The following is a 20,728-nucleotide window of genomic DNA, read 5'->3' as shown; positions in this document are numbered from 1 at the left end:
CTGTCCCAGCTGCCTTCAGGGGCCCAGCTCCCAATGCCCAGCCCCACTGTTTCTCTGTCACTGCTCCAGGTTTTTTGCTACACTGTAGCCCCACACCCCCTGCCTGCCGGGACGCCCCACGGCTCCTCCTACAGCTGCGGAGTTTCTGATACATTTTGTTTGCTACTCCGGGATCTGCTTGCCTCTGCCATTCCAGCTTGCTGCTTCTGAAGTTCCTGTCACAGCTTATTTCACTATTCGGAGGGGCAGCGGGACTGGCAGCCCCTGTGAGGTTGTAAAGGAAGCCCCTTTTCCATCTCTTCCGCTGGCTGCGCCAACCATTACCCACGTGAGAGAGGTGTCTGAGCTTGTGCCACAGTGCCCCCTGCAGCCATGGGGGAATCATCGCATCAGCCCTGCCTGGCTGGGAGTCAACAGCGCCCCTGCCGGCTGTGACCATAACTACAGCAAAGGGGAAAGTGCCTGACAGCTGAGAGAATGCTGTGGTTGGGTTTCAGGTTTTGTTTGTTGTTGCTGCCATTGTTAGTTGGTTGTTTGCTTTGTGTGCTGGTTTTGCAATAACTGATTTTTGGTGAAGAGGGAAAAAGCCACAGAAGTGATTCTGGGTGAGGAACTGCTAGCAGCTTCCTCCATGCCTGGCAAAACCAATCACTGGCAAGCTCTGAAAATTGGCACACTGCTAAGCCAATTAGAAAAGCTGGTAATGCCTCTATGATAACATTCTTAAAAACAAAAAAAAATGTGGGAAGCTCGAGCAGAGATCTTCTTCTCTTCTTCTCTGAAGATGGAAGGCATCCTCACACCCTCCTCAGCTGTCTCTGTTTATTCCTGAACTGGTAGTTGCTGAAGGAGGTCTCTTGGCTCACCATTGCATCCCCCTAAAATGCAGTCCCTCTTGAAAGAAAGAGTGGTTTGGTCTACGGTTAAAAAGAAGAGTCCAGCCAAAAGCCACTCCATCATCTCCCCCCAACCTTCTTCTCTGAACATCTGAGGTCCCAGGCTGTCTCTCTTTCCTTCAAATTGAGGAGAAGTAATATTTCATAAAGCCTTCATTTCACAGGAAAGGGTTAAAATTCCCAGACTCCCTGGATGGCTGAAATCTCGGCCCAGGACTCCATCTCCCATCTCCCACGGTGAGCATCTTTCCCCCCCCCCCCCTCCTTCTCCGCTGCCGGCAAACTTCCAGGTGTCTGCTGGCTCTCTATCTCTTTTCCCTCTAGGTTGGGGGGGGGAGGGGGAAACAAAGACATCTCAGATGTTCTCCACCCTTCCCTCCGCAGGAGCTGGCCCAGCTCAGTTCCCGATTCTTCACCCCCTGGCCTACCTCTCCAGGCCACATGGCTCCCCTCCCCCACCCAGCCCGGGCTAGGCAGGGGAGGTCTGTACCTTCCGATGACCGGAACCAGAGAGAGCGAGTTCTCCTGGGAATTTCGCTTTTAACCTCTTTGTGTTCTCAGAGGCGTGTCCACCTTCAATTGGTCACCCCAAGTGTCAGTATCCAAACCTGACCCCTGACTGGATTGACCTCTTCCTTCCAAGAAAATTCTTTTCCCGTGTCAAACCACAACAATTTACTTAGCCACTTTTAACCAGCCATGCTGCAGACAGAAAGACAAAAACGGTGGCAGCAGCTTTTCTTTATTCAGTACCCCACATGAAGAAAAGGCACAGAGTAGAGCCGGCAGCCAGCGCAGCTTGCACAGTGCCAGTGGAGACCACACGACCAAGAGAGAAACCCGGTGAGTGATTCCCTGATTGTAGAGCCTGGATAAGATCAACCTTTCAGCTCTGCAAAACTCTATAAAAACGGTTTCCATTGATAGACCTTGAGAACAAATGAACCTATGAACACCAATTGTCTCTCCAGTCAGGAAAAAAGAAAAAGTGAGGACACATGAGGAGAACATGGAAACACTAAGGTCAGTGCAAAAGAGGGAGGGGGAGGAGGAAGTGCTCCGAGCATCAGAGCTGAGATTCTTCTGCGAGCCATGGTGAGGACTATAATACAACAAACTGTTTCCCTGTAATTCATGAAGTGCATGGGGGGATGCAGCATTCACCTGCAGCCCATGCGTGTGGATGCTGAAAAGCTGAAGAGCTGTGATCTGGTGAGAGGCTTGAACAGAGAGAGAGAGAGAACCCTTGCTTTCAGAGACAGAGGATCCTTGCTTTTATACTAGAACAGCTCATCCTTAAAAACTGCACCCCATAAGCTAAATGGCCCACAGAAAGCAGTTGTGAGAAGATTGCAAGCTCTGGGAGGAACTTCACATTGCAAGCAGGTTCCAGGCAGACTGTTAGCCATGAAAATTAAAACCACATTGGAAAAGTTCACAGAGAACTGTTTCCCTTAGGAAAGACCCCATAGCAGAGCAAAAGAGACTCCTCTCCCTAAGTGAACTGAAAAAAGATTTTTTGAAGTGACAAACTGACTAAAAATCCCATGTTTTGTTTCCCTGCACTGTCGGTGGCAAGGAAAGAAGGGTGTGTGTGTGTGGGGGAATGTGTTCCAACAGTTTATTTTTAGTTGTCATTATCCTCTTTTAATTCTGTTAATAAATTTTTCTTTATATCTTTTAAAGTTTTAAGCCTGTTTTGCCCTTAAAGTGGTTTTCTCCTAATCCTTATCTGACCCCATGTGTTTTCTTCCCCCTCTTCAGCTTAACTATAGCAGAAGAAAACGAATAAATTATTTTAATATGTGCACTGGCATTTGGCCAGTGTCAGCCCATCAACCCATCACACCTTGTTATACGTATACATACTAGTAAAGAACTGTTATTCTTTTTCCTATATCTTTGACTGAAATCCCCTTAATTTCAAAGTTATGATAATTTGTAAGGAAGGGGGTCGTATTTTTCCATTCCAAGGGAGGTTCCCGCCTTCCTTGGCAGACACCTGTCTTCCAAACCAAGACAATGCCATATCTTGGGGACTGGTCCAAGGCTTCAAGCTCCTCTTGCATGTTCCTCATGATGTGCATGTTGGTACAGAAACATTTCAAGTGTGGTTCACTGTAGCTGACACCTCATGGAGCAGATTGAAGGATCTTGCTGGCGCTCAGCCCCTCAAATTTTAGTGTGCCATCCCATTGCTTATCATTGGCAAGCCTGATTTTGTCCCTTTCCCTCTTCCAATCTAGTTAAATCTCTATTAATTTGCCCTGCTAGCTCCTGTGTCAGTAGACCTGGTGTTATATAGACCATGCCATGGTCAAAAAGCCCAAAAATTTTCAAATAACGCCAGCCTTGGAGCCATGTGTTGATCTGATGGGTCTGCCTGTTCCCTTTGGTATTCTTCCATGCTACTGGAAGGATCAAGGAAAGCACTTCATGTCCTCCTGATCCTGGCACGCAGATGAAAAATAAAAACCCCACAATTCCAATAAAGATTTGTAGGGAACGGTAACTTTTATTTTCAGCGCTGGACACACACCAGGATTTCCCCTGCAGCAGGGATTTCCCTTCAAAGGGCATGCTCGCCCCTTGGGGATTCCCAATCCTTTTTATTATCCTGCACTAATTTACATAGAATCTTACAATAGGTTAATGCATATTCATTCTGTTGGTTTTGAGTTACAATTTACAGTTGGCTCTTTGTACAGAGAACTCTCTAATCCCTTTGTCCATTTTTGAAGACTTCTTTTTTTAGTTTCAGAGTTCAAGGGGCCCCTCTTATCTTCACCTTGGAGATTACATTATTTTCTCCTTGGCTGGGACTGTTTTACAAGCACAGCAGAGTTAACAGACTAAACAGCATATTTCACTTATGTTAGAAAGCCACTACACAGTACACTTCATCTAAATCCAGATGGATTTTCTACCCTGTTAAATTTTACTCTGTTTCAATCCTTCAACCAATCATCCCAAGGCCCTGAAATCCCTTTTGATTGCACTTGGACTTCTCTTTGTTATCTCATCACTGCTGGCATAAAGAACCAATGATGCCTTACAGACCTAGAAATAAAACAACACACTTTTGAGACAATATTAGTATAGGAGGCAATATAAAGGCTGGTCTTTATTGAAGGCCTGCAAGGGGCAGATATGGAAAATGCCCACCCCCACATAGGATGAATACAGTTTTTTAAGTTTGGAAAATTAGCATAATTGATAAAAATCCCCAATTATATACATAAGTAATGAGGTAATTCTCCCTTTTGGTTCCACTTCTTACTGTAGCCCCCCTTTAGATATGAACTAAACTTTTTTAATGAAAATGTGTCTTGAAGAGCTGGTTTCAACCTTGGCTGCCAGGAAGACCCAATACAGGATAAGGGCCTTGGACATCCTGGCTTGGAGCCTCTGGAATGTGTTTTGTCTTTCTGCCTATCAGGGTAGGGAAAAGGTAGGGAAAAGTATGGGGGCTAGCTGGGAACTATATAACTATAAACAATAGAGCTACAAATATATATGAAGGAAATATCAAAGCAAAAATCATTCTGGCATCACCGATAATGGTTAATATTCAGAGGGACATACCAGGCTAGAGAGTTTTCTAGTAACGTCCCTTACCTGAGCCCCTGGGAGGCAGTAGACTTCCCTGTGGATGGGGTCCAGTCGGCATATTGGACTCTCTGTTCCCCTTAGAAGGGAGTCACCTATGACAACTACCCATCTTTTTTTCAAACAGATGAGGTCATGATGCGAGGGGTAAGCTGTCTTGCCCCAGGTGGCACCTCTTTCCCAGAAGGACAGTCATCCACCTCATCAGATGACTGTCATTCTAGTTCCAGGGCCTCATACCTATTGTAAAAGGTGCCAGTCCTACTTGTCATCTTCAAGTTTTCAGAAGTGATGCCTTGGAGTGGCTACCTGGAACAGAGGCTAGACAAGATTAAGAGCATAAAAGAGGGTATCTATTAAAGGCCTTCAATAGGTACACCTTGGGCAGTCAGAAGCTTCCAAGAGTCTACACCCAAGATGGATGGTGGTCATGAGTTTTTCATACAGATATGTTTAGTCCATTTACATATTGGGAGTTAATCCTCCAATTACAGCTTCAGGTAATGAAGTAATATACCCCTAGTTTGCTCTCCCCGACTCACTTTTGTTTATACTTTTTGGGGCCTGAGAAAGTAGGGTGTCCTTGAGTTTCAGGCCTAGAGGGATTGTTTTGTCTGAATAAAATGGAAGAACAGTAGATGACAAACTATGGAGTTTGAGAGTTATACCCTAAAGCAGTAAAGGATCTGAAAAATATAAAAGCTAAATTCTAAGGCATCAGAAGGAGGAGCCTACTTCCTAGTACAGACAGTGGTTAGCTTCCAGCTTTCATATTCAACAGACCTTTAATTTAATGCTTGACAGGGTTCTGATCCCACCTGCACGTCCACTGCAAGGGGAGGTTGAGAGTCCTGAGATTGTAGCGTCTCTGAGAATAATTTATCAATCTCTCACTCATTCTCATGGATGTTTCACAGCCTGTTCACTTCCTCCTGTAGTTCCTTCACCTGGTGACACAGCTCATCAACAGCAACATACCTTCTGCAGAAGGAATTATTGTCAGCCCCAGCCTCACGAAGAGGCATCAGGCACTCCCAGAAACCTGAGACCTGGAGAGCTACATTTACCATCAGGTCTGCCTGGGTTGAAGCCTCTGACACAGCTGGTGCAGGGACTCCTGCTACAGGGGAATGAGCTCTGTGGCATGTCAAAACCATACCTGAGGGAGCATATGCTAGTAAGACTGGGGATGAAAAGATCTCTGTGCCCTTCTTCACCAATTACTGGGTCTGTTTACTGCCTCTGCTTGCGGCTCCTGTTGGACAGGAGACCTTCCTGCTAGTTCTGCCTGCATGAACTGCCACACAAACTGCTGTCCCATGCCCTGTTAACAGAGCTGATTGCTTCTGCTCTCTGTAAGCCCTTTATGAGAGAGTGGGAACAGCTGCTGGTTGTCACTGCTGTGACTGCCACTGAATAGTCACTACTGGCTCTGCACACACTGATTCAGCTGTTCTAGGGCAACCTGTCAGCTCCATGTGTGTCTTGGCGCTCTCCTGCAGTTCCCCTGGCTCTAGAAACCTGCCCTGCTCGCTGTGAACCCCTGCTCTGCTGCAGGATGTGCCTGCATCAGAGATATTTGCCTTGGCAAATGGGGATGCATTGGTTTGACATGGCCTGATTTTTGGTAGCAGGGGGGCCACAGAGATGGCTTCTGTGAGAAGCTGCTAGAAGCCTCCACTATGTCCGGTGGAGCCAATCCCTGATGGTTCTGAAGATGGACATGCTGCTGGCCAAACTTGGGCCATTTAAAGAGGTCAGTTACACCTCTGTGATAACATATTTAAGAAGAAAATCAAAATAAAGTGGGGTATGGGCAGGTTTTTTTTCTAGTCAAAGAAGAGGAGGAGGTGAGAACATGTGAGGGAAACAAGGCGACACCAAGGTCAGTGAAGAAGGAAAGGGAAGAGGTGCTCCAGGTGCCAGAGCCAAGATTCCTCTGCAGGCCGTGGTGATGACCATGGTGAAGCAGGCTGTTCCCCTGCAGCCCATGGGTCCACAGGGGATGCAGAGATCCACCCACAGCCTGTGGGGGAGGTGCTCACACCAGAGCAGGTGGATACCTGGAGGAGGCTGTGGTCCAGTGGAAGACCCAGTGGAGAGACAGGGCCCTTGCTTCTAGGCTGGAGCAGCCTGTCTTTGGAGGACTACATCCCGTGGAAGAGTGACCCGTACTGCAGTAGTTTTGGCAGGACTGTTTGCCCATTGTAGAGTTGTGTTTTTTAGGTTTTATTACATTTGTATTATGTATAAGTTTGTTCCATGTACCCCCGGTTCTGTAACGATTCCCCCCGGGTTTTCGTGTCTCTCCCCGCGGGTCCGTTGTCCCCAAGAAATGCCGAGTCACTGTGTTTACCCCAGATGCCTGTCTGTCACTCGGTATCCCTCCCCCCCACCTGGAATCTTCCACCTGGGACGCCGGGCGATAGGCAGACGACCTGGGACCCTCCACCTGTCCGTCCTTCATTGGATGTACCCCTGTACTCCACTACCTTCAAACCCCCCGTGGCGTTACCCCATTGGCTGCTCCGTTTTCCCCCCGTCCCGTACTTAGTCCACGCGCGCAGCGCGCCCGGGGCTTTCTCCTGGCCGGCACCAGCGCACACCGCCCCGCCCAAGCCGCTCGGGGCTTTCTCCTGGCCAGCTCCAGTGCACGCCGCTCCGCCCGCTCACGCAGCTCCGGCGAATGCGGGCGCGACACGCCTGGTTCCCTTCGGATTATTGTTTTCCCCGTTGGATTGCAATAAAAGGAATTTGCCCCCCGGAGAAAGACTCTCTTCATTAAATCACCGTGGGGTCACTGACTGCTCTCCGAACTCACACAGCGCAGCCCAAAGCCCGCGAGGGTTCAGCGGGAAGCGCTGGAGATCTGCCCGCTCCCCTTCTCCCCAGAGCTAGCCGGGGCAAGGGAAAGGCAGACGGGAGAAGAGCGCACCGGCAGCCCATGGGGGGAATTCACGTTGCAGCAGTTTTGGGAGAACTGCTGCTTGTGATAATGGACCCACACTGGAGAAGTTCACAGAGAACTGCTTCCCATGGGAGAGACCTCATGGCTTCACAGGGAAAGGACTCCTGGAGCAGCAGAAGAAAACCTTGGGTGATGAACTGAACAAAACTCCCATGCCCTGTCTCCCTGTGCTGTTGGTGGGAAGGAGGGACGGGCTGTGGGGAAATGGTGTTTTAAGGGCTTATTTTACTTCTCATTATCCTTCTCTGATTCTGTTAGTAATAAATTCACTTTGTACTTTTAAGCTGAGCAAGCTTGTTTTGCCCTTGGAGTGTTTTCTCCCAGTCCTTATCTCAACTCATGATTTTTTTTTTTTTTTTTGTCTCCTCTGCACAGCTGTGGCAGGGGAGGGTAAGTGAGCGGCTTTTGTGGGTGCCTGGTGTTTGGCCAGTGTCAAACCATGACAGGTGGTTAATGGTAGTTAATCACGTGTTATTTCTGCCACTGCTTCCTCCTCAAGGGGAGGACTTTTCATACTCTTCCCTTGCTCTAGCATAGGAGACAGCTCTCCATTAAATTCTCCACTGTGAGTACTTCCCATGGGCTACAGTTCTTCAGAAACTGCTCCAGCATGAGCCCCTTCCACAGGGTGCACTCCTTCAGGCACAGCCTGCTCCAGCATGGGTGCCTTGCAGGGTCACAAGTCCTGAAAGCAATCCTGCTCCAGCGTGAGCTCCTCTCTCCATGGGGCCACAGGTCCTGCCAGGAGTCTGCTCCAGTGGGGGCTTGCCACAGGGTCACAGACTCCTTCAGGCATACACCTGCACTGGCATGGGGTTCCTCCACAGGCTGCAGGTGGATCTCTGCCTCACCATGGACCTCTATGGGCTGCAGGGGCACAGCTGTTTTGCCATGGTCTTCACCACAGCCTGCAGGGGAATCTCTGTTTTGGCACCTGTGTTGCCTTTTTCCCAACCTTGAAATGAAACTCGAGATAATTTTAGTAAGGAGGTAATATAAAAGGGGATCTTTATTTGAAAGCCTTCAGGGGCAGTTATGGAAAGATGTCCACAAAAGCCCACCCCTCCAGGTATGAGTACATTTTTATAGGTTTTAGGAAATTAACATAATTTATAAAAAGCACCAATTAGGAGGACAAGTGGTGATGCAATTTCCCCCCAGGTCAAGCCCCTTCTCTGAACCCCTCCCTCTTCAGCACTAGTTGTACTTTTTCCATGAGAATGTATCTAGAAGTGTTGTTCTCGGCCTTGGTTCCCAGGAAGAACCAAGATAGCACTGGAGCCTTGCACCCCCCAGGTCTTAGAGCTCTGGAATTTGTTTTGTCTTTCTGCTTAGGGAAAGGCCATGGAAAAGTACTGGGAAAACTAGCTGCTAATACAATAGGTGACAGAGTTACAAATATATGTGTGAAGAATACAGAGAACATACAAAAGAAAAAAGGCAAAACCCAAACGGCATCACCTGAAGCACCTCCTCCCCCTTCTCCACTGACCTCGGTGTCTGCAGAGTTTCTTCTCTCACACATTCTCACTCTTCTTTCCCAGTTACAGTTGCTGTTGCACATTTTTTCCCCCTCTTCTTAAATATGTTGCCCAAGGCACTGCCACTGTTGCTGATGGGCTTGACCTTGGCCAGCAGCAGGTCTGTCTTGGAGCTGGCTGGCAGTGGCTCTGTTTGACATGGGGCAGCTTCTTGTGTCTTCTCACAGAAGCCACCCTTGCAGACCCTCCACTACCAAAACCTTGCTACACAAGCCCAATGCATCCAGATATACCCTTTGTCATATTCACTCTCTATCTTAGATGGATTGGTACCATGCTATGTATGTGTAATTATGGTTACTGTATTTCAGTATATTTTGTTCATAATTTTTAGATGTTTTCTCAGTAGAAGTATTTGATTTAACAGAAAATAGCTTTCAATTTAACAGCAATAACAGCAATATAGAAATATTGTCAGTATACATCAGCATATGTTCTTTGTTATTTTTTTTTCTTTTAAAACAGGCTTGGTTTTTAATATAGTGCTGAAATTAATGACCTGGGAACTGCAAATGCTAATTATTTGCACATACAAAGTGCCTCATAGCTATTTTTCTTTTGGTGTTTGGTTTTAATAGTGATATGCTCCTAAGCAATTGCTTTTTCTCCTCTTTGTCATAATGCCATTAGGCTCCAATGTGTTATTTTTTTGTGCAATTTCTATATTTCTGTTCTTTCTGTGATTTAATCTTTCCCCTACCACTCTTCTGTACTTTATTATGCCGAAGTAAATGTTGAGAAATGTTGTATACAGTGTGATTTTAATGAGCAATAATCTGAAAATACTATTCTGTTACAAAGAATTATTTTTTCTGATGATGATGAGTTAGTTTAGCATGTTTCAATTAAAATGTTGCAAATATTTGATGATATTGGCATTTTAAATAGTTTTAGTTCCCTTTTTAAAAGTATTCCATTCACTTTGAAAAGTTATTTACTTTTGTGATTAAAACCTGTTGCGGTATCAAATAGCTGCAAAAAATTGTATTCAATCATTTGCCATTTGGGTTTTTGGATTTACTTAACTGCAAAGTAGTGATTTTGATAGCATTGAATACTGCTGTATGATTGAGTTATGTAGCTGTCAGCTTTTCTTTTCCTACAGAAATTGTATTTTGCTACCACATGGACTATTACTCAAGCTAATCCAATGTCATGTTATTAGCCAGCTTGCAAACCAGGCATCTCTTTCCATCCATTCTTTAGCAGATGATGAAATGTAATTTGGCCCCAGTAAAGATTCAGGGCTCTTATTAGTAGCTTTTTGGAGACAGTAAGGGACAAGAAGCTACAAATTAGCTCTTCCCAGGTATATAATTCAATGCGCTGTCTTTATTCAGAGATCATGTTTTTCCTTGATCTGTAACAGAAAAGGGCACTGGGGGCTGAAAACTGGCTTCTATACTATGTGAAACACTTTGTACCTTTGTATGCCTGTCCACTGGATCTGAATACTTTTCTAAATGCAGTCATTTCCCAATAAAACTGTATTTAATTTTGAAAGATCATATGAATGTCTCTTTCCAGAAGAAATTTTGTTTTTCACAGCATAATGTCAATCAGAATAAATAAATCAGTGCAGTCAGTCTGAAATGGGAAAATTGTTTGACTTGCTTTCAGCAAGTTGGACTGAAACTTGTTTTATATTATACTATTTGTTTTTATATTTATACACAATGCAAAAAATAATAGATGCTGAGGTCAGAAAGAATTAAGTATGACTGCATGATATTGACCTTCTATGTAATACATCATAGGCTTTTACAGAGATTCTTGCATTAATCCATAACTTCTAATTTAACTAGAACATCACATTTTAATGTAGGGTTTTTGAATAATAGAGAATCCATTTTGTGCTTAAGTAAAATATTGTGATAGTTATTTATGACCTCTTAAAAAAATCTTATTGCTAGCTTAAATTTTGTCTGATTTTCTCTTCAACTGATGATCTTGTTAGAAGCTGTACATGATAGAACTCCGTATCATCAGAAAATTCTCTGCACATAAATGTCAAGTCCTTTCTTAATCTCCTGTTAAATTAGACTGTAAGTTTGTTTAGTTTGTGTAGGGCAGGCTTTCCACACATAGAAAAACTATAATGTTTTGTAGGTTTTTCAGTTTATCAATACAGGTTTTTAAAGTGTGGACATATATTGATATTGTCTCTAGTAATGGTTTTACACAGGGAAATACCATACACAATGTATTCTATTATATATTGATATATAGGTTCAGTCAAGGATTTCACTTCGTTTTCTAATCACTGCTTTGCATGATTTGGTTGTTTTAGTTTTTAACTACAATCCTAAATTCCCTTATAGAGTCCCTGTGGATGTGACAACCTGGTCAGAGAGAGAGAAGCTAGATAAATTTTCCCAGAATCAGCCTGGGAAGCTTTAGGGAGCTGGAGATAAGCAATGACAGCCAATTATTAAAAACAACCTGCAGGTGGTGCTTTTCTAATATCTGTTTTCTTGTTATTCTCATAAGATTGTTTATAAATGGGTGTCTTGTTAATTAGCCAATCAGGTGAAATGTATTGATTAAATGACCAATCAGGTCCACCTCTATCAACCAGTGTATAAAAAGAAGCGGTTTCAATAAAGATGAGGGGCTTACGCCACTTAACCTTCTGATTGGCTCTGTGTCATTTCTTGCTAAAATATGTTACCTTATAGTAGAAACATGACTTAGTTTTGTAACCTTAAAAGATCATGCATCTAACAATGTAAAAGAATCTTCATCTAAAACCTGATATCCCCATTTTCTACTTCACTAGCATTTGCAGACTATTGAGATTTGCCTTGTATCTTGAAAATAGTTCCTGTGAGATGCTTTTCTGCTGACAAAATTTTTTAAAGTGTTTTCAAAAGGAGTATTTTTTTCCAGCATCTTCTGGTGCTTGACTGCAACTGTGCTTGGCAAACTCAAAACAATTAGGACTATTCTCAAAGGGATTCAAATCTCTCTTTTGGATTTTCATTCTCATTTTAAGAACTGGTTATTGTCCAAAATGTCTTGCAATTGGGTTTGGACTATTTCATTAGGATTGGTGACTTATTTGTTATGCACATCATCCCTAGAAACCAGACTCAAAGTATATTTATCCAAAATAAAGTGTGATACTGTGGACTTCCCTTGATTATTTTTTTCCAATATGATGTGATTTGTGGTTTTCAGCATTTACTATTAATTTTTCTTCTGCAGTGTTTTTAGCTAAATTTTCAGCTTCTTTTATTTGCATGTTGTGGAGTTGTGTTTTTTATGTTTTATTACATTTGTATTATGTATAGGTTTGTTCCATGTACCCCCAGTTCTGTAACGGTTTCTCCCCGGGTTTTCCTGCCTTTTCCCCGCGTGTCCGTTATCCCCAAAAATGCTAAGTCATCCCCCTGTTTACCCCAGATGCCTGTCTGTTACTCGGTGTCCCTTCCCATCCACCTAGAATCTTCCACCCGGGACGCCGGGTGATTGGTAAAGGACCTGGGACCCTTCCCCTGTCTATCCTTCATTGGATGTACCCCTGTATCCCACCACCCTCGAACCTCCTGCGGTTTTACCCCATTGGCTGTTCAGTTTTCCCCCATTCCGTATTTAATTCGCTTGTGCGGTTCTTTTTGTGCTTTCTTCTGGCTGGCTTCAGTGCGTTCCGCCCTGCCCGCGCCTTTCCGGCAAACCCCGGCGCGGCACGCTTGGTCCCCTTCGAGTTATTGTACTCCCCGTTGGATTACAATAAACGGAATTCGCCCCCAGAGAAAGACTCTCCTCGTAATTCGCCGTGGGGTCGCTGGCTGCTCTCTGGAACTCCGATAGCACTTCCCAAAGCCTGCGAGGGTCCAGCGGGAAGCGCTAGAAACCTGCCCGCCCCTCTCCCCAGAGCTAGCCGGGGCTGAGGAAGGGCGTCGGGGAGAGGAGCACCGGCAGCCTCCCACTGGAGACAGCTCTCCATTAACTTCTCCAGCATGGCTCCAATCTCACAAGCAGCAGTCCTGCCAAAATTGCTGCAACATGAGTCCTTCCCACGGGCAAACAGTCTTTCCAAAACTGCTGCATCGTGGGTTACTTGTCCACAGGGTGCAGTCCCCTAAGGACAGGCTGCTCTAGTTTGGAAGCAAGGGTCCTCTCTCTCTATTCAGCTCTCCCACTGGATCATAGATTTCTCCAGCATCCACCTGCTCTGGTGTGAGTACTTCTCTCATGGGCTGTTAGTGGATCTCTGCATCCTCAGTGGACTTCATGGACTGCAGGGGTACAGCTTACTTTACTGCAGTTCTCACCACGGCCTGCAGAGGAATCTCAGCTCTGGTGCTTGGAGCACCTTCTCCCCTTCTTTTACCACTGACCTTGGTATCGCCATGTTGTTTCCCTCACATATCCTCACTTCCTCCTCTTCTCTGACTAGAAGAAAAGATGCTGCCCATAGGTACCATTGCAAACAAGTTTTACCAATACAAAGATTCTTGCAGGATCCCACAGCACCGAGAGGTTGACTTCGTCTAGGTTTCATGTCAGGGAGTCACTCGTCATGTTTCCACTGCTGGCCAGGTGGCCCCATTGCCACCATGTGGGGAGTGGCGGCCACTGCAGCACTGGCACTATTTAACACCTCTCTTCATGCAGGGCGCCGGGAAGGAGAAGCCACTGCTGCTGCCCCTGCCCTTCTGCCTGCGGCATGGCTAGCTAGAGGCGGCCAGGCAGGCAAGGCTCACCATGGGCCACACTGAGATGTTGGCAGCATCGCCACCCCTGGAAAAAACTGCGTGTGCACTGCTTTGATTTTCTTCTTAAATATGTCATCACAGAGGTGTTACCAACCTCTCTAATTGGGCCAGCAGCATGTCCATCTTCAGAGCCATCAGAGATCGGCTCTGTCAGACATGGTGGAAGCTTCAAGCAGCTTCTCACAGAGGAAACTTCTGTGGCACTCCCCCGCTACCAAAAACCAAAAAAAACCAGGCTGTGCCAAATCAACACAGTTCTGCTATAAAGTATGATTCTGCAAAAAGTTACATGTGTTGGAAATTGGCTATTATCTGGATATAAGTGTATAAGTGGAAGATTGCAAGTTATCTTCATTATATGTCGTGTCCTTTTACAATTCTCAAAGTCTATATAAAAGTCATATACTCAATGACAAGTGTGATAGAACAAAAAAAAAAAAAAATTACTCAAACAAAGCAGATGCTTCAGGAGTTCCAGTACCTTTTAGATAGATGAATCACAAATTGTTCATTAGTTATTTTAATACCTTAACAGTTAAATGGGTAATAAAATTATCCACAGATTTAGGGTGGAAGAGACTTTTGAAGATCTCTAGACCAATCTCCTGCTCAAAGAAGGGCCAACTTCAAAATTGCATTAGGCTGGTCAAGGATATGCTTGTTAGTGTTCGGAAACACATAATCACGGGATATGATTATATGCAGGTGCTTTTATTAAGAGCTCTGGGAGTCGGGGTACAAACCCAAATCTGACTCCGAACATAAGTTTCGAGCTGAACGTATTTTATACCCTATCGTTGTATAACTTACACATTATTTAGTAAACTTACATTGTTCTATTGTATACATTGACATGAGTTTATAGTGCTCTTTCTTAGGTCCATGACCACAGTTTCACATTATTATTCTTTCTGATTAAACAGTAATTATATTTAATTACTAAACAGTCGTCACATCTAACAATTATATCAATTATTATGTACTAGCTACATAGTACTATTTCTCCCTGTGCTAAAGGTATTTACCTTTCCAAGGCCTACTAAGTTTATGTTTTTCTGTTAACCCTAAATCTCATGATTTTAAAACCCTTTTACTATCATGCTGAGTGAGTTTTAAAAATCTTCAGGGAGGGAGATCTCACAACCTCTTTGGACAATTTGTCCCAGGGCTTAACCACAAGGTTACAGGAAGGAATTTTTTTCCCCTATTTTCAGCTGAAATTTCCTTTCTTATAGCACTTGCACCTCTGAATAGAGACTGGCTCCATCTTCTTTGTAGCTTGTGAAAGACTGCTAGTGGATCCCTTCCTAGACTTCTCTTCTCCAGGCTGAACAAACCTAGGTCCTCCTTCAGCCTCTCCCTCTCTCTCATGTCCTCCAGTCCTCAGCTATTTTAGTTGCCCTCTGCTGGGCTCACTTCCATTTTGTTAGTAGCTCTCCTTTAGCTCTGAAAATCCACATTTGCTGCGCACATCCACAGGGCTATAGGGTTAGGTTATGCTACTGTGTTACAGCAGTTATTGTCAGACTGTTACATAATCAAATACATTAGACTTACCTATCCGGGCAAAAAATTAATAATGATAAGTTCTGAAATAATGAGATCCATTTCCATAGAAAATAAGAAAGATGTTGAGAAACACAGTAAAATTGATTGGGGAATGAAATGAAGGGCTATTTACAGTCTTTTTAAAATCCCTTTCTCTCTCTGTAATACCCTCATGATCTCTCGTGTTAAGCCTAGGCCATTCAGCCCTCCATTGACCTCTAACTCAAGTCCACCACCTGCAGCTCCCTTGGCACATGCAGAGAGCATTTCCTCAATATCTTCTGTTTCCCTCAGTGCAGCAAACACACCTACAGTTGGTAAGTTAACCATTTTAATGCATTTTATAAATGGTAATATTCTGCCACTGAGTTCCACCTGTTAGGAACACCGTTCCTTGGAGTTAGCTGTTCCATATGTGAATTCAGTCTAGGTACTTCAAGCATTACCTGTTTCTAAATGACATGAGAGACAAGACAGTGGATTTGGCTAGATTAGACCATGGATCCAATTATGGTATATTCTCTAGTGAAATATCTTTCAAAATTAAAATATTTCATGAATTTGTATTTGGTGTGCTATTCATCAAGCACAATGTTATGTATTTGTTCAAAGATGTTGTTGTACATGTACAGAAATATTTTGGGATACTGATAAATTTGAATTCATATAAATGTTCCAAAACTGAGTTATTTTAATGTTATTTTTACTTTATTTGTTATCCTGTAATTTCAGTTTCCAAAGAAATTAAACCAATTAATATTTTTCTTCAATTTAGTGAAGTATTATAAGCTAAACAGAGGTGTTCACTGAAAGCAAAACAACCAACCAAACAATAAAGATGAATATGAAAAGCAAATCAGTCTTCCTGTGCTGCCACTAATTTCAGAAGAAATACAAGGAAACTTGTGGTACAGGAGAGGGGGATTACTTGTGGGGGGACATTTTAACTTGTTTCTGTAGTAGATTTGAAGTATTTCATTCCTGAACACTATTACCACTTTAGTCCCAAGTAAACTTAGACTCTTGCATTAATGCTCAGGTATTTCTGAATGTTACTGATGCCAAGGATTCCTCACTCAGGTTCAGCACATCAGAAGAGTATCTGCACAGCTTCTATTAGGAGTTCTGCATTGAAAGCAATGCAGCTGTTTCCACCCTGTTCAGGACCAAAGACAGTAAGGTCTATGTAGCCTTAGCTGTTGCTGTGCTGGCACAGTTTGGTGTCCACCAGTTTCTCAAATGTTGAGAAGTATCATAGAAAGACAACTGATATTTTGGTTGCCAGAGTCCATCCAGGCTCACTTCCACAGGCCTCTGCACTGGTGCCAAGGAACTAGAAATTGGTGGCAGCAGCATCAATAGCCCCAGCTGTATGTATGTTATTGGAGACAGTGACAGAGGGAAATTGTGAGGTGAGGGAGGAGGTAAGGAGGTATGCACTGACACCAGTGTTTGACATGGTTATTAACCTGGCCTAGCAAAAATAAACAAAGCCAGTTTCACCTGCATTGATTGTATGAATTAAACAGTCCTGGAGACCTGGAAAGGGCAATGCAGATGGCATGAGGATATACTCTGCACTACTGTCTGTATTCTTTTGGGTTTTACACAATCCAGTGTTTCTCTTACCCCATTTGTTCTGAATAATTGAGTTAACTATAATTATCTTGTTTCAAATGAGCTTGTAGTCATGCATGATTGAATTTCTTTTATGCTTTAGCTTTGTTTTCATTTGCAATGAGTTTTTTTTTAAGTAATTAAATTGTTTAACACCTATAACATCTATTTTTTCTTGAAATACTTTGTTTTGTTGCCATGTTTTGTTTCATTTACATGTAATAGAGGATGATCTTTTGATTGGAACACTTCCTACAATTGAAAAACTTTATGAGACACCACCAGGTATTATACTAGAAGCAGATTTATATGTTACTTTAACATCCTTATGCACTACAGTTAATAATATTGTATTTATTTTGAAACAAATCTCTCCAGCTATTTCTGGTGCCTGGCAGATACAAGTAGCTTGAAAGCTCAAGTACATAAGTTATATGTTGCTGAAGTCACCAAAACTTGATATAGTCACTTTTATACAACACAATTTTCCATCTATTCCCCCCTCCCTACCAACAAGCTGAAAATTGGTCTTTCTTTATTCTTCAGTTATTCATTACTACATTCTTGGAAGAAAAAGAAATATATTTTTACTTTGACAATCTTCATTCTCATAAGACAAGAAGATAAAAGCATTTCTGTATTTCTAAATAACAAACGCAAGGCTTTGAAGATGCAGATAAAAAATAAAATATTTTGAAATACATTTCATTTTTATGCCAGCAGTATAGCCAATATTTAAATTTCCTGAATCATTGTTCCTAAACTGAACTAAAACAATTTGATCAGACTTTTATTTGCTCTTTTTATGGCCAATGATGCTGTCTTTTATTTTGCACTTTGGCAACCTCTTTGAGTGTGTCAATGCAACTGTTTGCATGTTTGTGTCATTAGCTGTTGTGTCAGCACAGCTGAAGGGCTGTTAACAGTGGTTGGGGCTGCGGCAGGTGGCAGAGCATCAAAGCCAGATTTGCTGGTGCTGCCGAAGGTCTCAGAACTGGACCTGTGAGCTTGACTGCAGCCTAAAATACCACAAGTCCACCTTGTCACAGCTCTTTGACATCCTGTCCTGAGAACTTGCAGCAAGCATCTGATACAAGCTGTTTCACCAGTGGTACAAAAATATTAGTAAGATGCTTTCTACTATGCTATTGCACTAATAAAAAGATAGAACTTCAAGTGCTGTATCTTAGAGTCAGTGCACATATAAAGCACTACTGAAAAGTAAAATCCCATTACAAATGCTTTTGTCAATTTGCATTTGACATTTTAGTAATTTCAAAAGGCTTTAGCTGAGGTTTACGTTACTTTTTATAGTTATGCATTGTAGCTTTGTTGTGTAGGCACAGACATGTGAATGCTGACACTGGCCTGGTAATTATTTTTCTCATAAACTGATACATATTTCCAGGTACCTCCAAGGTACTCCCAGAATCTTTACTAGGTAAACATTAGAAAATTAGCAAAATATTTCTCCAACAATTTCTATTTTGAAATTGCAATCTCTGTTGTCTGAAATAGTTAAAAGAATGTTCAACAGTTCACTTATGTGGGGTAATATTAATGCATGTGCATTTATGTTCATACATACTCCAACTGAATTCTTTGCATTTCTGTGACTATTTTATCATACATTTTTCCATACTATAAGCATACTGTGGCAACTTTTTTTAAAGTACTGTAGTTAACATCTAATTTTCTTTGGATCTGTTGACTTCAGTTTCATCAGTAGCCATTTTAATACAGTGTTCCTCTGTCTCATCTGTATTTCCTTGTGCCTGTCCATTTACAAAATGTCATATTGATAGTCTTGTTTTTCTATTCTGCTAAGCAGTATTTTGATGGTGTGATTGTACTGTATTAAATTTATATTTTTCTACATGCTTTTCAAATAATATTTCAGACTCTGTTGTGACCATGATGGTAGTAAACTCTCATAAAAATGACAGACGTAGTCAACCATTCTGAAATCTGTTGCTAAGCTTTTTGAAAATTAAACCTATACACTGTATGTATTCTAGGTGTTTCACGTGGTCCCAGCCCTGTCAGACTTGGAAACCAGGACATCGTGCCTGTTGCAGTAGCCCTTACTGAATCTGTTAACGCCTACTTTAAAGGAGCAGATCCCACAAAGTTAGTTAAATAGTAAATTGTTTTGAATGCAATAAGTTACAATAAAAGAATTCACTGGTTGTACTTTTAGTATTTGGGGGGAAAATATATATACATTAGAAGGTGGATTCACAGGGTTTTTTCCCCTGATATAACTGACATCAGTGACTTATCACTTTCTATTGGCCTGCATCTGACTAGGAGTTCATATATCCCTGCTTTACAAAAATATGTTTAGTAAGAAAACCAAAAATAAGAAGGGTTTCTACTACAGTCAGGTAGGTGCTGTATGTAAATTTAAACAGCTTAAAAGTACCTCATTCCCTCTGTCATACTGCTTGATATACTACTTAGGCCTTGCCTAAGCATAGTCCTGCTATGTTTTCAAATCCTGAAAAATAACCACCCATACTACTGCATGCTTAACCAGCTAAACATTTTTCTTATTTCATCTGACTTCCAAGTTGAAAGTGATAATACATTGTTATTGTGCCATATTACCCTAATTTGAAATTTATTTTAGAATCATAGAATATGCTGAGTTGGAAGGGACCCATCAGGATAATTGAGTCCAACTCCTGTCCTTGCACAGGACCACCCCAAAAATCACACCATGTGCCTGAGAGTATTGTTCAAATACTTCTCAAACTCTGTCAGGCTTGGTGCTGTGGCCACTTCCCTGGGGAGCATGTTCCAATGCCCAACCATCCTCTGGGTGAAGAACCCTTTTCTAATATCCAACCTAAACCTCCCCTAACACAACTTGAGGCCATTCCCTTGGGTCCTGTCCTGGTGCTGTCCCTCCACTTCCCCTCGTGAGGATATTGAAGACCACAATGTCTCCCCTCAGTCTTCTCTTCTCCAGGCTGATCAGACCAAGTGACCTCATCCACTCCTCTTATGGCTTCCCCTCTAGGCCCTTTACCATCTTCATAGCCCTCCTTTGGACTCTCTCTTATAGCTTAATGTCTTTCTTATATTGTGATACCCAAAACTGCACACGGGACTCAAGGTGAGGCCACACCAGTGTAGAGCAGAATGGGACAATGCCCTCCCTTGACTGGCTGTCAATGCTGTGCTTGATGCACCTCGAGACATGGTTGGCTCTCCTGGCTGCCTGGGCACTGCTGACTCATTCAACTTGCCATAGAGCAGGACCCCCAGGTCCCTTTCTATGGTGCTGCTCTCCAGCATCTCATTCCCAAGTCTATACACACAACCAGAGTTGCTCTGTTCCATGTGCAGAATCCAGCACTTGCCCTTGTTAACCTTCATACACTTGGTGATTGCCCATCTCTCTAATTTGTCAAGGTCTCTCTGTCTTCAAGGCAGTTGACAGCTCCTCCCAATTGAGTGTTGTTGGCAAATTTACTTAGTATTCCTTTGAGTCCTGTGTCCTGATTATTAATGAAGATGTTGAAGAGAACTGGGCTGAGGACAGAGCCCTGTGGAACCTCAGTAGTGACCAGTCACCAGACTGATGTTACCTCATTTACTAAAACCCTTTGTGCCTGACCCATGAGCCAGTTGCTCACCCATCACATAACATGGTTATCCAGATATGTGCTGGACATTTTGTGCAGAAGGATCCTGTGAGAGACCATGTCAAAAGCTTTGCTGAAGTCCAACAAGATTATATCTACTGGCTTTCCTGGATCAACTAGGTCGGTTACTTTGCCATAGAAGGAAATCAGGTTTGACAAGCAGAACTTTCCCCTC

At 43.0% G+C, this 20,728-nt stretch overlaps 1 protein-coding gene across 1 annotated transcript in view; it reads left to right on the top strand.

Annotated features, from left to right (window-relative positions):
• Window positions 1-20,728, top strand: part of LOC116806929 (F-BAR domain only protein 2-like) — a 66,502-nt gene that overhangs the window by 35,617 nt on the left and 10,157 nt on the right. Inside the window, exons 2-4 of the mRNA XM_032744750.2 lie at window positions 15,479-15,600; window positions 17,126-17,185; window positions 18,919-19,030. Of these exons, the coding sequence (XP_032600641.1) occupies window positions 15,479-15,600; window positions 17,126-17,185; window positions 18,919-19,030 (294 nt within the window). The remainder of the gene's footprint in view (window positions 1-15,478; window positions 15,601-17,125; window positions 17,186-18,918; window positions 19,031-20,728) is intronic.

The sequence above is a fragment of the Taeniopygia guttata genome, chromosome W (genome assembly GCF_048771995.1).
Source record: "Taeniopygia guttata chromosome W, bTaeGut7.mat, whole genome shotgun sequence".
In the NCBI taxonomy this organism is placed as follows: domain Eukaryota; kingdom Metazoa; phylum Chordata; class Aves; order Passeriformes; family Estrildidae; genus Taeniopygia; species Taeniopygia guttata.
This window is presented reverse-complemented; position numbering and strand designations above follow the sequence as displayed.